This window comes from Dama dama, chromosome 1 (genome assembly GCF_033118175.1).
Source record: "Dama dama isolate Ldn47 chromosome 1, ASM3311817v1, whole genome shotgun sequence".
Taxonomy (NCBI): Eukaryota; Metazoa; Chordata; class Mammalia; order Artiodactyla; family Cervidae; genus Dama; species Dama dama.
The window spans coordinates 38,509,322-38,524,578 of record NC_083681.1 but is presented as its reverse complement, the minus strand read 5'-3'; the positions used below and the strand labels follow the sequence as shown (position 1 = coordinate 38,524,578).

The following is a 15,257-nucleotide window of genomic DNA, read 5'->3' as shown; positions in this document are numbered from 1 at the left end:
TCCTTCCCATCCCTCCCAACCTGTGTCGGCCTCCGGGCGGCCGCAAGCCGCGCTCTCCCCAGCCTGGGCACGCTGAGGCGGCTGGGGTCCCCAGCCCGCGATGGGGTAGGCGGCGGGCAGAAGCAGCGGCGCCCTTGGCGGCCGGACGGGCCGGGGCGCGGGCGCGCGCAGGCAGGCGGGCGGGCGGGGCGCGCACCCGGCCGGGGCAGCGGCGGGGGAGGAGCGCCCGCCCGCCGCTCGCGCGCCCAACGGACCAGGCTGGGGCCGAGAGGTAACTGTTGCAGCCCGCGGGAGCCGGGAGGCGACGCCGACGCTCCAGTCCCAAGAAGTGCCCGGGGGGGACAGGAGAGGGGAGTCCGGCCGCCGAAGTCCCGGAGAGGCGCCCCCTCCGCCCCTCTTCTCAGCCAGCATGTCCCGGACCCCGCCGCTCCTCCGCCCGCGCGGCGGGGACCCCGGGCCGCGCCGGCGGGCGCAGCCCTGACGCGCCGCAGAGCCGGGGGGCGCTCCGAGCGCGGGGGCCAGGCGGGAGGGAGCGCGAGCGGCCGCTGCGGTCCGAGCGGGGCGTGCCGAGCCCCCGCGGCCACCGGGCGTCCCGGCCATGAGGAGGGACGAGCGAGACGCCAAAGCCATGAGGTCCCCGCCGCCGCCGGACGGGGCCGCCTCGCCCCCCGAGAGTGTGAGGAACGGCTACGTGAAGGGCTGCGTGAGCCCCCTGCGGCAGGACCCTCCGCGCGGCTTCTTCTTCCACCTCTGCCGCTTCTGCAACGTGGAGCTGCTGCTGCCGCCGCCCGCCTCCCCTCAGCAGCCGCGGCGCGGCTCCCCTTTCTCCCGGGCGCGCCTCTCGCTGGGCGCCCTGGCCGCCTTTGTCCTCGCTCTGCTGCTCGGCTCCGGGCCCGAGGGCTGGGCTGCCGGGGCCGCCCGGCTGCGGACCCTGCTGAGCGTCTGCTCGCACAGCCTCAGCCCCCTCTTCAGCATCGCCTGTGCCTTCTTCTTCCTCACCTGCTTCCTGACCCGGACCAAGCGGGGCGCCGGGCCGGGCCGGAGCGGCGGCGGCTCCTGGTGGCTGCTGGCACTCCCCGCCTGCTGTTACCTGGGGGACTTCTTGGTGGGGCAGTGGGAAGCCTGGTCTCGGGCGGACGGAGACGCCGGGGCCCCGGGCCCGCACACACCCCCGGCGGTGGCGGGCCGGTGGTTCTTGGTGCTGGGCTGCGTGGGCTTGCTGACGCTCGCGCAGCCGGGGAGGCTCCGGCACAGCATCGTGGTGCTGCTCTTCTCCAGCTTCGTCTGGTGGGTGTCCTTCACCAGCCTCGGGGCGCTGCCTCCGGCCCTCCGGCCCCTGCTGTCCTGCCTGGTGGGGGGCGTCGGCTGCCTGCTGGCCCTGGGGCTGGATCACTTCTTTCAAATCAGGGAAGCTCCCCAGCAACCTCAGTTGTCCAGTACCGCGGAAGAAAAAGTGCCCGTGATCAGACCCCGGAGGAGGTCCAGCTGCGTGTCATTCGGAGAAACTTCAGGCGGTTACTATGGCAGTTGCAAAATGTTCAGGAGACCTTCGTTGCCTTGCATCTCGAGAGAACAGGTATGTTTCCAGAAAGGCAAGGTTTGCTAAGGAAAGGTGGGCGGTTTTATCGCTTCAGTTCCCGAATTGAATTAGTGCGTTTGAAAGCTTGTTTACTTCCAGGGTTTAAAAAAAAAAAAGTTTTATTCTGGAAATAATTCCTAAAATACAGGAAGCTTAGAAAAACAAAAACAAAAAAACCCGCAGAGGTACCATTTATCTTTGAATAGAAATGAAATAGCAGACTAAGCATGTTACACTTTTTAAAGAGTTTGTTTATGCAGTAGATGCGTTCTCGGAAGAATGAAGTGAATTATTTGAAGAATCAAATAATGACACTTTTGGTGTCATTTATTTGTTGCTGTAATAATGGTGCTGTTTCCCCCAAAAATAACATACAGCCATTAGAATGAGTGAATATATAGATGTGGGAATTTTAATCAGTGTGATTTCATTATTCTTGCTAATTGAGAGGACAAATCTGAGGTCTTATAATTAAGAGAAAAGTGATGAGTTTTGGAACAGAGACTTGTTAACTTAGATGAAAAGACCGTTGGGGATAATTTTAAGAGGTTTCTTCCCCTACCCCCCACCCCAAATTTCAGCAGTAATAAGCTAATATAATCTTTTACAGACTAACTCGTGGTCCTGTGTGTTTGTTGCATAATTAGGAGAATGTTGTAACAATTTAACCTTTAATCTTAGTAATGTTTGGAAATATACCAAAAACATTTACAATTTATTTTCCTGTAGGTTTACTTTTTTTTTTTTTTTTAAGGAATTGAAATCATCATTAGGGAGAGAGTTTCTTTTTATAGCCTAGGGAAATCTTATCTCTTCTACATTAGAAAGAAACTCACTAACTATAGCTACTATTCTCTGAGCATTTTACTAAGTGCAAAATACTTGTATAGTCTTAAACCTTCACAAGGACACTATATAGTAGATGACATTAACCTCAAGTTAGAGATGAGCAAACTGAGGCTTATAGAGATTACCCAACTTCACACATTATCATCAACAGTGGAAGTGCTGGGATTTGAACCTAGATTTTTCAGTTTTCAATGCTTTCTTCTAAGCAGCTAAGAGGATAAATGTAGAGGTTTGCTTAAATTGGCAAGAAGGAGTTTATACCCTTGGTTTTCAGACTTTTTGATTAGTGATACATTTTACACTGGGGACCCAATATATCTGAAACAGAAGTTTCTTATTGTTACCAATTCTGATTTTTTTTGCTCTTTGCTCTTCAATATAATCTATAAGCTACTACACTATCTGTAGTGCTCAAAGAGACAAACACCTTGCTTCCTGAAAAGTGTTTTCAGAGGCCGCTTTTGTGGTCTGTATTTGGTCAAATGCTTGAAAAAAATTGTTAAAAAAATATCATGCCTTTTGTTTTCTCAGTTTACTGCCAATGATAATAGTAGACAATGCCCAGGAACACACGTATCAGGAGAAAAATTGTCAGGAGAAGATTCACTGTAGAGAAAAGTCATATCAACTATTTTCATAGACAGGAATAACATTGGACATTTGACTTTTTGTGAATAGATTGCATTTTTTAACACCAGGAAAGTGTTTTAGCATAGTTTCATTACACTGGTAGACAGTTTTCCTGAGCCTAGTAGTATTACAGTTTAACATAATTGTAATGTGTTGGAATAGTGAATTATGGGTGTTATCTTATTAATTGAAAATTCCTGGTCTTGTGCTCTTTCCCTCACAGCAACCTTTTTTCAACAGTTAACTAGGTGCAGCATTGTTATGCAAGGTAGCTTTAATTGTTATTTGTATTAGAGGAATATACAATTTGTGCTTTTTAAAAAGGGCATATTTTATTAGTACTGAACTCTTCACATTCCACAATGAATAGGAACATTTTTTTGGGGGGGTCTTAAGTATATGCTAATAGTTCAGGGGTTTATATATGGTTAGCTAATGTTCAGTGTCAAACTATAATCTTTTGGCAATACTAGAAACTACTAGATGTTTCTAACTTGGTAGACATTGTAGTAACAAAAATTTTCACTTATGCTTTTTTCCTGAAGTTCAGCAGTGGATCTGTGGTTTTGTTTGCATGTACGTTATATGAAAGAAGTTAAGTGGAAACCTATACTTTTATAGAAGCAAAAGATTAAGAGATTTTTTTTTTTTTATTTTAAAAGTGCTAAACATTGTATGTAATCGTTGTAAGTCACTCCCTTGTTTCAGAAAATGAAGGGAGACAAACAGTTTTGGGTGGAAGCTGATGTTGGGGAAAGTGCCCTGGATTCATAGAGATTCAAGGGTAAAGTCTTGGGTCTACGGTCATATTGGAAAAGTTGGTGAGCCTTTCTAAGTCTCAGTATCCTATCCAATCAGGGGCTCCAGTAGATGAATTCTATACCACCTTTCAATTCTAGAATTCATTTCTTTTAGTAAGTTTACATTTTTTGTGAGCTACAAACGAAAGTATAAATAAAACTTCACAAGTTAATAGATCTCGATGTTTTACTTAAATGTTTAATGTTGATGTTGCTAAGCCTATATTTTCCAAGGTATGATAACTGAAAAATATGAAGAAATAGTCTGTGTTTTTTCATAGAAAGAACTTTTAACCCATATATGTGGATATTCATTTTTGGATTGATAAATTTATTACAGTTTCATTTCCTTATGAATTTAAACATTTTTATGAACATCTTTGAAAAGCAATTGAAAACTCATGTCAATAAAAATGTTTTTAATTGTGTGAAAGTAGATGTTAAGTAATTTTTAACATTTAGATTGTTATGTCGGATACTGTATTGAAGCATAATGGCATATGTTTGTAAAACGATTTTCACAGTTAGGTTTAATGTTTAGTTATTGCTGACTATGTTCCTCCTTGGGTTAATGGAAAGAAGCACTAAGTTTGTAGTGTACTTGCCAAGACTCAGCTGAAACTAATAAGAAGTTAAAAAATTTTTTTATTTTAGTTGTCTACATTAGATACTTTGGCCAGAATTTAACAAACTACATTTCTGTGTCATTTTAATTATACTTTCTACAGTGGAGATTTCAGCTGTAAACCAGATCATTTTATGTGTGATGGACTAGGTAAATACGAGGTTAGTCGGTTTGTGAGATATTTTTCTATATCTAAAATGCTGAGTGCTTTCTAAATGGTTAGGTAAATATTTAAAAATTCTGTGGCCTTAAAGCACATAAATATTATTTAAAGTGTTAATTTTATTTGAAAAAGGATATGAAGGTTTTAAAAAGATTTTAGTTTAAGTGATTATTTATTCCCCTAAGGAATTTGCAAGGCATAACCTTCTATGAATTTTTTAAAGAATACTGTGAAATTTGGCCAATTCTAATTTTGTGTTAATATTTTACAATTAAACATCAGCCTACATAGTGTTTTTTATGCTTTATTTTGTAAATATTATATGTACCTTGCCATCAGAGTTATCTTTCAAAAACAGATTTTTATCAAATCACTTGCTCTGTTTCAGAAATCTCTTACAGCTTTTCATTGTACACAGAATAAAGTTCATGCCCTTGATCCTTACTTGCACAGCCCATAAGAATCTGTTTTTAGCCTTGTGTTTTGTTTTTTTAGAAAGCCGTTAGAACTTATGGAACACCCTTTCCCCGCATCCATCCGTGGCTCTAGCTGTTTGAGGACTGCTTATTGTTCCAGATGTATATGTAGAGTTTTTCTCTGGCTTTTACCATTCACACTGATTGAAATCTCCTTTAAGAAATGTATTAAAATGTGTCAAGATTAAGAAGCCTTTCTATACCAAAGGGATGCTCAAATTAGCGTATAAACTGAGAACAAAACTGCGTCATAGCAGAGTTGGCCATGTTTAAAAATAAGTTGACAAGACATGTGGAGCAGTGATGTGATGATGTGTGAGAGAATATTTTCATTATACCACATGAAGTAGTAACATCTCTATAGTTTGTTTTCCCACACAGAATGGAAGGTAAACAGGGCCAGCCATAAGTAAAACTTTGGCTTTAGTCAAGTTTAGTGACGGTTCTTTTTTCATTATCCTCTGATTTTTTTAATTCTCAGTGGCAGGCCCTTTTCTGATTCTCTTCCCTTGTTCTCTTTCAGTTGCCAAGTCAGCCTGTTTCCTTAGTGAATTCTCCTGCCTTCTTAAACCTTTCCCAAAGCGGAAAGAATCTATACATGCTGGAAAAGTTTGTCTAGACATTAGCATGTTTATATAGATATAGAAGAGAGAAGAGAGAGAAGAGATTTATAGAAAGGAAAAAAATTCAGGTCTGGAGAAAGAATATTGTCTCTAGGTTATGACATGAGATATTATTGGGATTCAGGACTAGAAGCTTCGTCTTGACTCCAAGTTCCCCTAGTACTTGCCGTAAAGAGCATATGCACCTGTGGTCATAGTTTTCCAAGGCTGTACTTAATTTGCCAGCCATCTTCAATCACCTGATAAACAATGTCCCTAGTTAAAAGAGGTTGAGGGTAGTGGTGGGAGAGAAAGGGCAGTGAGAGACAGGAGGTACTCTTGAAATCACATAGTTCATGATGACCTTGTCGGTAAACTTGGTACCTGATATTGTTGTTTCAGGGTGACTTGCCAGGATGCAGCTGGACTCAAACTCAGGTGCCCTCAGAGGCCAGCCACAGAGCCTATTTATGTTGTATGTTGAGGAAGGAGGGGAGGTGAGGAAGCATGGAAGTGAAAGGACTGTTGCTGGCTTTACCTAAGGGCTTTCAGTTTGAACAAAACAAACTGAACAACTGTGTTAGCCAAGCAAAACTTTAGTCGTGCTGGGTTCTGTCTGTGGGCAGTTCCTGACAGTTTATAACATTGTTCACCATATTATTTACAAGCTGATTCATGTTTATTTAAGAGATTGTTGGAAGTCTGTTCTTGGAATTTGGGGAAGAGGAGTATTTCTCACTTCCTCTTTTACAGCCTAGAACTTTTTCTCCAGTATTGATTTACCTGGAAGGTATCTTATCTTTATAGATTTTCCCTCCTCTATCAGATAGAGTACATCATTTGGTTGCTTCCTTACGTTTGTACAACTTGCTTTCAGCATATTTTAAAGTTATTTAGTTAGCTTTTATATTTGTTAATGAGAAATGCCATACCTACATAAAAGACTGTACATATATATATTTTTTAAATATGGTTTAAGGAAGAAAATAAGACAGAAAAGAAAAATATCAAGTATTTACCACTCATTTCCTTTGTGTTAACCTCTTTTGTATCCCTTTCTCTGTGTCCCAGAGACAATACATCTATCTTGATTGTTTTTTTTTTTTTTTTTTTGCTATTCATTCCTTTGCTTGGCTTTATAACTCCCCTGAACATGGTCTTCCCCAGTGGCTCAGTGGTAAATGATCTGCCTGCAGTGCGGGAGACAAAGGAGATGTGGGTTTGAGCCCTGGGTCGGGAGGATCCCTTGGAGAAGGGAATGGCTACCTACTCCAGTATTCTTGCCTGGAAAATCCCTTCAGCAGAGGAGACTGGCAGGCTATACTCCATAGGGTTGGATAGAGTTGGACACGACTGAGCAATGACATATTACTAAATAATAGAAATAATATGTTGTCAGTATTGTCTGCTTTTGAACCTTAATAAACAGAATCATGCTATATGAATTTTTCTGTAACTTTTTTGCTTGACTTTTGAGATTCATTCATGTTGATGTGGATAGATGTAGTTCATTTTTCAATGCTGTAGAGTATTTCATCTTATGACCATAATAAAATTTATCCATTTCACTGTTCATGGACCTGTGGGTGGTTTTCAGTTGTTTGCTATTATCTACAATGCTGCTGTGAAATTTTTTGTAAATGTCTCCTAGGTGCATGCATTGCATCTAGAATTGCTAAGTTGTAAGGCTTTCCTGGTGGCTCAGTGGTAAAGAATGTGCCTGCCAATACAGGAGATTTGGGTTTGATTCCTACTTTGGGAAGATCCCTTGGAGAACGAAATGGCAACCCACTCCAGTATTCTTGCCTGGAAAATCCCATGGACAGAAGAGCCTGGCAGGCTACCATCCATGGGGTCTCAAAGAGTCAGACACGACTTAGTGACTAAACAACAACGAGGTATGTTCATATTCAACTTTACTATGTATGGTAGGCTGAATAATGGCAAACCAAAGGTGTCCATATAATAATCCCTGGAATTTGTGGGTATGTTACCTTATGTAGCAAGGAAACTTTGCAGATAGGATTAAGTTAAGGACCTTGAGGTGGAGAGATTATCCAGGATTATGTTTTTAGACCCAGTGTAATCACAGCATCCTCAAAAAATGAAAGAGGAAAACAGAAGATATCAGAGAAGGAGAAGTGACAATGGAAGTAGGATTGGGGTAATACAATGTGAGAAAGACTCGGTCTACCTTTAGCTTTGACAAAGGGAGAAGGCCAGGAGCCAGAGAAAGCAGGCAGTCTCTCGAAGGTAGAAGAGACAGGGAAGTGAATTTTTCTCTTAAGTCCTCAAAAATGACAGCCTTTCCAACAAGTTGATTTTAACTTAGTGAGACCTGTGTCAGACTTCTTACCCACAGAACTGTAAGATGATAACTGTATTGTTTTATGTGACTGAGTTTGTGGTAATTTGTTACCGGAATGTATTCGTTTGCATTAACGACTGTAACAGTTTGCATGGGTTGCCATGCCAAAGCACTGCAAACCCAGTGGCTTAAATAACAGAAACTTATTGTCTCACAGTTCTGGAGACTGGCAATCCAAGGTCAGACTGTCCCAGCATTGGCTCCTTCTGAGGACTCTGAGGGAGGATCTGTGCCATGCCTGTCTCCCACCTTCTGGTAGTTTTACTGGCAATGTTTGGCATCTTCCGGCCTTTCGATTTGTCACCCCATCTCTGCCGTCATCTTCACATGGCACCCTCCCCACGTCTCTTCTTACAGTCTTCCCTCTGTGCCCTGTCTTTGTGCCTCAGTTTACCATTTTTGTAGGGACCCCAGTCAGTTGGACTAGGGCCTGCATTCTGATCACCTCATTTTAATCCGATCACCTCTGTAAAGACCTTGTTTCCAGATGAAGTCGCATTCTAAGGTATTGAGAGCTAGGATATCAGTATATCCTTTTTTGAGGGACAGGGTTCAACCCATGCGCATAGCCATAGAAAACTAAGACCCTCTGGGAAGTTGAATTGTTTTGAATTCAGAATGGTCACACAATTTATATTTTGCTAGTAGAGAACGAGAATGCCCTTGAATCAGTGATTCCTATTTACTGACTTTAATCTTTGTTTGTCTAGTAGAGTGTGAAGTGTATTACTTTGTGATTTTAATTTGCATTTTTCTAGTCACTTAATAAGGCTGAATATTTTTTTATGTTAATGGATTGCATTTATTATTCAGGGATTATGTGTTGTTGTCTTTCTCTGTTTTAAAAATTCAGAGTTTTGTTTTTTAATTCATGAGTTCTTTATATATTTTGGACATAATCCTTTATTGGTTATTTCGGTTGCAAATATCTTCTTCCAGTTTTCATGGTGTCTTTGAAACTGAGGTTCTTATTTTTAACATTATCAAGTCTACTAGTCTTGCCCTCTAATGGTGTGAGACCCTCGGTGTCTTCCTTACTGGAAGTCATAAAATAGACTCTTGTGTTTTTTTTTCAGAGTTTTAAGTTTTGCCTTTCAAATAGTTTTCATCCACTTAGAATTGATTTACATGTGTAATGTGATATAGAGGTCTTAGCTCATTTTTTACCCATATGCCCACTTATGTCAACACAATCCATTGAAAAGTTTATTTTCCATTTATCAGCAGTGTTGCCTCTGTCCTATATCAAATTTCACTGTGTGTATGAGTCTGTATCTGACTTCTCTGTTCTGCTTCATTGATTAGTTTATGTACCCTGTGTTAGTACCATGCTGTCTTAGTTACAATAGCTTTATAGTGTGACAGCATACTGTAAGTCCCCTCATCTTATTCTTCTTTTTTTTTTTTTTTTTACCCCATCTTCTTCTTCAAGAGTCTGCCATTTATATTTGGACCTTTGCTTTTCAGTATAAATTTTAGAATAAGTTTCTCAGGTTCTACAAAAATTCATATTGGGATTTTGATTGCCATTGAATTAAATCTTTTGAACAATTCAGAGGACAATTTGACTTTGAAAATTTTAAGTTGTATTTTTCTAGAAATTTTAGTATAACTTTTCAAATTTGTTTTCTTTTGATAATCTTTTTATTATGTTTAATTTGTTCAATATCTGCTTTTTTTGTCTTCTTTTTCATTCCTAGCATCATTTATATCTTTTTTCTTTGTTTCTGAATCAACCCTACTAGAAATTTGTTTTCTAATCTTTTTAAAAAACCAACTCTTGGGACTGGTACTTGTTTTATTTGTATCAGCTCTTTTATTGTTTCTCTTTTTGAGTTTATTTTCTTGTTCCATTTTTTTTTCCCTTGGCTGCAGTACAAGGCTCATGGACCTTAGTTCCCTTACCAGGGATTGAACCCAGGCCCTCGGCAGTGAGAGTAAGGAGTCCTAACCACTGGACTGCCAGGGAATTCCCTCTTGTTCCTTTTTTAAACTTATAATTGAGATGCTAAGCCCATTTTAACTTTGAGCTTTTCCAGCATATGTATTTAAGATTAGACATTTCTCTCTAAATATTGCTTTAGTTGAATTTCACAAATTTGGGTGTGTAGTATGGTTATTGTTCAGTCTAAAGAATTTTCTAATTTTCATTTTGATTTCCTTTTTTGACTAATAATTGTTTAGAAAAAAATCCTAATCATGTGCAAGTTTTCTAGTTGTTGTTGATTTCTGATTTAAGTGTCATGTGGGCAAAGAATGTGGCCTAACATATGATCAGTTTTCATAAATGTTCTATATGCTTGAACAAATACATTTTTCAATTGTTAGGTACAATATTTATTAGCTATCTAGTTGATAAAGTTGTAAAATGTCCTTGTTATACCTTCTATGTTGTTATTGACTTTTTTATCTTCTTTACCTGTCAAAAACTGGATAGAGTATTAAAAATCTCAATTTCTTGGTGGATCTTTCAAACCACCCCCCCATAGTTTGTGGGTAAATGTGTAGAGAATAGAACTTTACAAATTTGATGAAATTACTTATTGGAGGGACAACAAAAAGGATGCATGAAAGAGAGCACATGTCACATGTTTAGAGTCAATTCAGGTGAGTAATATGCTAAGTGCCACTTTCAGTATATAACAAGCCCTTAAGAACTCCCAATTGAAACAACTAAGCTAGAAGTTTAAGCATTTTAGAATATATCTTTTGAAAGAAGTCACAGAGTAAGAAAAATCTTAGATCCCTAAAAAGAAATGGGAGTAGTGTGGGGGAAAATTTTTTTCCTTTCTTCCCTTGTAGGTTCTTTGGCTGAGCTAGTAATTCAATTGATAAAAGACAAATTAACAGGAAAAAAACAAATTTAATTTTGTGTGTATGGAAGCCTCATAAAAAATGAGACTCGAAGAAGTGACCAAAGCAAAAATATCATACAATTAGAATCAGAGTACTCATTTAGTTTTTTGTCTAAAGTAATGCTGCATATATACACTTAGAAACCTTAAGTGAAAAATGTTAAGTGGTCTTAGGTAAATAGAAATAAATTCAAATTCTTTAAGTAGAATAGAGGTAAATTCAGATTCTCTTAAGACATCAAATAATTCCCCCAGATAAAGTTCCCAGGAAATTGAGCAGTACATAGTGAAAAGTGAACAAAACTTGCAGAGAAACAAGGCACTATGAATTAGAACCTGCAGAAAAAGGTATGCAACAAAAGAAACTCACAAAGGCTTCAGAGCTTGGAGCTATTATATATAAGATATAAAAACCGTGTTTAATATGCTTAGAGAAATGAAATAGAAGCTTGGGGAAATGTTTGGGGAACAGAGGATTAAAGAATAATCATATAGATTTGAAAATAGAACTTTTAAAGATTAAAAAATAACCACAGATTTAAAACCTGATGCACATGTTAAATAGCCGTTGAACGACAGAACCTGTGAACCAGAATATAGATCCAAAGAAATTGCCCATAATGTTTTGCAGAGAAAAAAAATAGATGGAAGTTAATAAAGAGGGATCAAAAAAGTTAGAAAATAAAAAAGTTTAGCATGAATTTAACTGAAGTTCCAAAAGGAGATAATAAAAGGGAGAACAGGCAATATCTGAGGAGATGGTGGTCGTAAAATAGAACTTTACAGAACTGATGAAAATACCAGCTGATATCCAGAAAGCCTACTGAATCCCAGGCAGAACAAAGAAAAAGAAATCCACCCTTGATGCCTTCATTGCAGAATTCAGAACACACACAGAAGAGAAGTTCTAAAAGAAAGCAGAGAGAAAAGAGAAGTTGCTTACCAAAAAAAATGAACAGCAATTACACTAAAAAGTGACTTATTAATAGCAGAATGGAAGCCAGAAAACAGTTGACTGTTGTTTGTCATGTGCTGAGGGAAAAAAGCTGTCAAACTAGTAAATGCCTAGTAAAATCTTCTAGAAAGAAATAAAAACTGAGGTTTTTTTTTTTTTTTTTTAAACCAGCAAAAGTACACATACTTCAGACAGGAAGAACTGAAATCAAGAAGGAATGCTAGTGATAAATATATAGGTAAAATTAAGTAGCCTTGATGTTCTGAAACATTACTCACAGTGCTAAATTTGTGAGGGGAGAACAAACCAGAACTGAAACTAGAAAAAAATAGCATTTAACTTGGGAGGAAAAATGAGAATAGTGAGATGACGTGAGAGCCTTCTCTCTATAGTGAGAATACTGGAGTGGAGACACAGAAGTATGAATATTTTCATATGAAGAAAGAGAGGTCTGAAGATATTTCAGGTCTGGGTGTCTGAAAGGCGAGTGGTATTGTTAGTCAATATAGGCAATATGGGAAAAGGACCTGCTTTAGAAGAAATGACAAAGAGCTTGGTTTTCTTGATTAATGCATATTTTCTCATGTGCATACTTGCTGTGTCCAAATTAGATGTAACCTTCCTGACAACAGGGACCAAACATCTCTATTTAGTATTTCTCATAGTATGTTTTGGAGTTGACAGTGGTTATCTATTATTGTACTTACTCTTACTGTCATTCCTCTTGATAGTTCATGTTGATCTTGAGTAAAGGAAAGAACTCTAGGTGGAGATGGGTCTCCATTCCCTACTGTCTTTGGAGTTCTCATTAACAATAAGATGTGTTGTACAATGCTGAAGCCAGGCTACTCCAGAGTTTAAATGGCATCTCTGGATGCCAGAGGGTATTTCCAGGATATTAGGCAAAATATTAACTTCTCTGTACTTCAGTTTCCCCAGGTATAAGCTGGAGGTAATAATAGCATCTTTCTCACTGATGTGAGGTGGTGTTGTGAGGATTAAATGAGTTAATAACCTGTTGTTGTTGCTCGGTCGCTAAGTTGTATCTGACTCTTTCTGACCCAGGAACTGCAACATGCCAGGCTTCCCCTCCTTCACTATCTCCCTGAGTTTATTCAAACTCACGTCCATTGAATCAGTGATGCCATTCAAGCATCTCATCCTCTGTTGCCCGTTTCTCCTCTTGCCCTCAATCTTTCCCAGCATCAGGGTCTTTTCCAATGAGTCGACTGTTCGCATCAGGTGGCCAAAGTATTGGAGCTTCAGCTTTAGCATCAGTCCTTCCAATGAATATTCACATTTGATTTCCTTTAAGATCAACTTGTTTGACCTCCTTGCTGTCTAAGGGACTCCCAAGGGTCTTCTCTAGTACCACAGTTGGAAAGCATCAATTCTTTGGCACTCAGCCTTCTTTCTGATCCAACTCTCACATCCATACATGACTACTAGAAAAACCATAGCTTTGACTAGACGGACCTTTGTCAGCAATGTGATGTTTCTGCTTTTTAATACTGTCTAGGTTTGTCATAGCTTTTCTTCCAAGGAGCAAGTATCTTTTAATTTCGTGGCTTCAGTCACTGTCTGCAGTGGTTTTGGAGCCCAAGAAAATGAAATCTGTCACTGTTTCCACATTTTCCCCATCTATTTGCCATGAAGTGATGGGACCAGATGCTGTGATCTTAACTTGTGAAGTTCTTGAAACAGTGTCTGGCACCTGGCAAGGATGCCATGCAATATTAGTGTTGTTATTATAGTTAAAATGTTCATTATTGAACTGCTTGGTATTTTATGCCAGATTACTTTAAAATCAACGGTAGTTCAGTTCAGTTCAGTCGCTCAATCGTGTCCGACTCTTTGCGACCCCATGAACTGCAGCACACCGGGCCTCCCTGTCCATCACCAGCTCCCGGAGTTTACCCAAACTCATGTCCATTGAGTCGGTGATGCCATCCAACCATCTCATCCTCTGTCGTCCCCTTCTTCTTCTGCCTTCAATCTTTCCTAATATCAGGGCCTTTTCAAATGAGTCAGCTCTTCGCATCAGGTGGCCAAAATATTGGAGTTTCAGCTTCAACGTCAGTCCATCCAATGAACACCCAGGACTGATTTCCTTTAAGTTGGACTGGTTGGATCTCCTTGCAGTCCAAGGGACTCTCAAGTCTTCAGCACCACAGTTCACAAGCATCAATTCTTCTGTGCTCAGCTTTCTTTATAGTCCAACTCTCACATCCAGACATGACTATTGGAAAAGCTATAGCCTTGACTAGACGGATCTTTGTTGACAAAGTAATATCTCTGCTTTTTGATATGCTGTCTAGGTTGGTCATAACTTTCTTTCCAAGGAGTAAGCCTCTTTTAATTTCATGGCTGTAATCACCATCTGCAGTGATTTTGGAGCCCCCCAAAATAAAGTCAGCCACTGTTTCCACTGTTTTCCCCATCTATTTGCCATGAAGTGATGGGACCAGATGGCATGATCTTAGTTTTCTGAATGTTGAGCTTCAAGCCAACTTTTTCACTCTTCTCTTTCACTTTCATCAAGAGGCTCTTTAGTTCTTCAATTTCTGCCATAAGGGTGGTGTCATCTTACAGAACAGACTTTTGAACTCTGTGGGAGAATGTGAGGGTGGGATGTTTCAAAAGAACAGCATGTATACTATCTATGGTGAAACAGATCACCAGCCCAGGTGGGATGCATGAGACAAGTGCTCGGGCCTGGTGCACTGGGAAGACCCAGAGGAATCGGGTGGAGAGGGAGGTGGGAGGGGGGATCGGGATGGGGAATACGTGTAAATCTATGGCTGATTCATATCAATGTATGACAAAACCCACTGAAATGTTGTGAAATAATTAGCCTCCAACTAATTAAAAAAAAAAAAAAAAAAGGGTGGTGTCATCTGCATATCTGAGGTTATTGATATTTCTTCCGGCAATCTTGATTCCAGCTTGTGCTTCATCCAGCCCAGCATTTCTCATGAAATACTCTGCATATAAGTTAAATAAGCAGGTGACAATATACAGCCTTAACGTACTCCTTTTCCTATTTGGAACCAGTCTGTTTGTTGTTCCATGTCCAGTTCTAACTGTTGTTCCTGACCTGCATACAGGTTTCTTAAGAGGCAAGTCAGGTGATCTGGTACTCCCATCTTTTTAAGAGTTTTCCACAGTTTATTGTGATCCACACAGTCAAAGGCTTTGGCATAGTCAGTGAAGCAGAAATAGATGTTTTTCTGGAACTCTTTTGCTTTTTCGATCATCCAGTGAATGTTGGCAGTAAGTCAGTGATAAGGTTAATTGAAATTTATATTTTTTCAGACAATCCTTTTTATTGTCCTGGAACTCCTTTTGCAGCCTG

At 40.2% G+C, this 15,257-nt stretch overlaps 1 protein-coding gene across 3 annotated transcripts in view; it reads left to right on the top strand.

The window, feature by feature from the left end:
* The first annotated feature begins 541 nt into the window (after positions 1 to 541).
* Positions 542 to 15,257, top strand: part of PDE3B (phosphodiesterase 3B) — a 176,720-nt gene continuing 162,004 nt past the window's right edge. For 2 of the 3 annotated variants that reach the window (XM_061147144.1, XM_061147136.1), the window contains exon 1: positions 542 to 1,576. In XM_061147144.1, coding sequence (XP_061003127.1) covers positions 599 to 1,576 — 978 coding nt within the window. In that variant the 5' untranslated portion in view covers positions 542 to 598. The remainder of the gene's footprint in view (positions 1,577 to 15,257) is intronic. The other variant, XM_061147126.1, reaches the window with a different exon arrangement.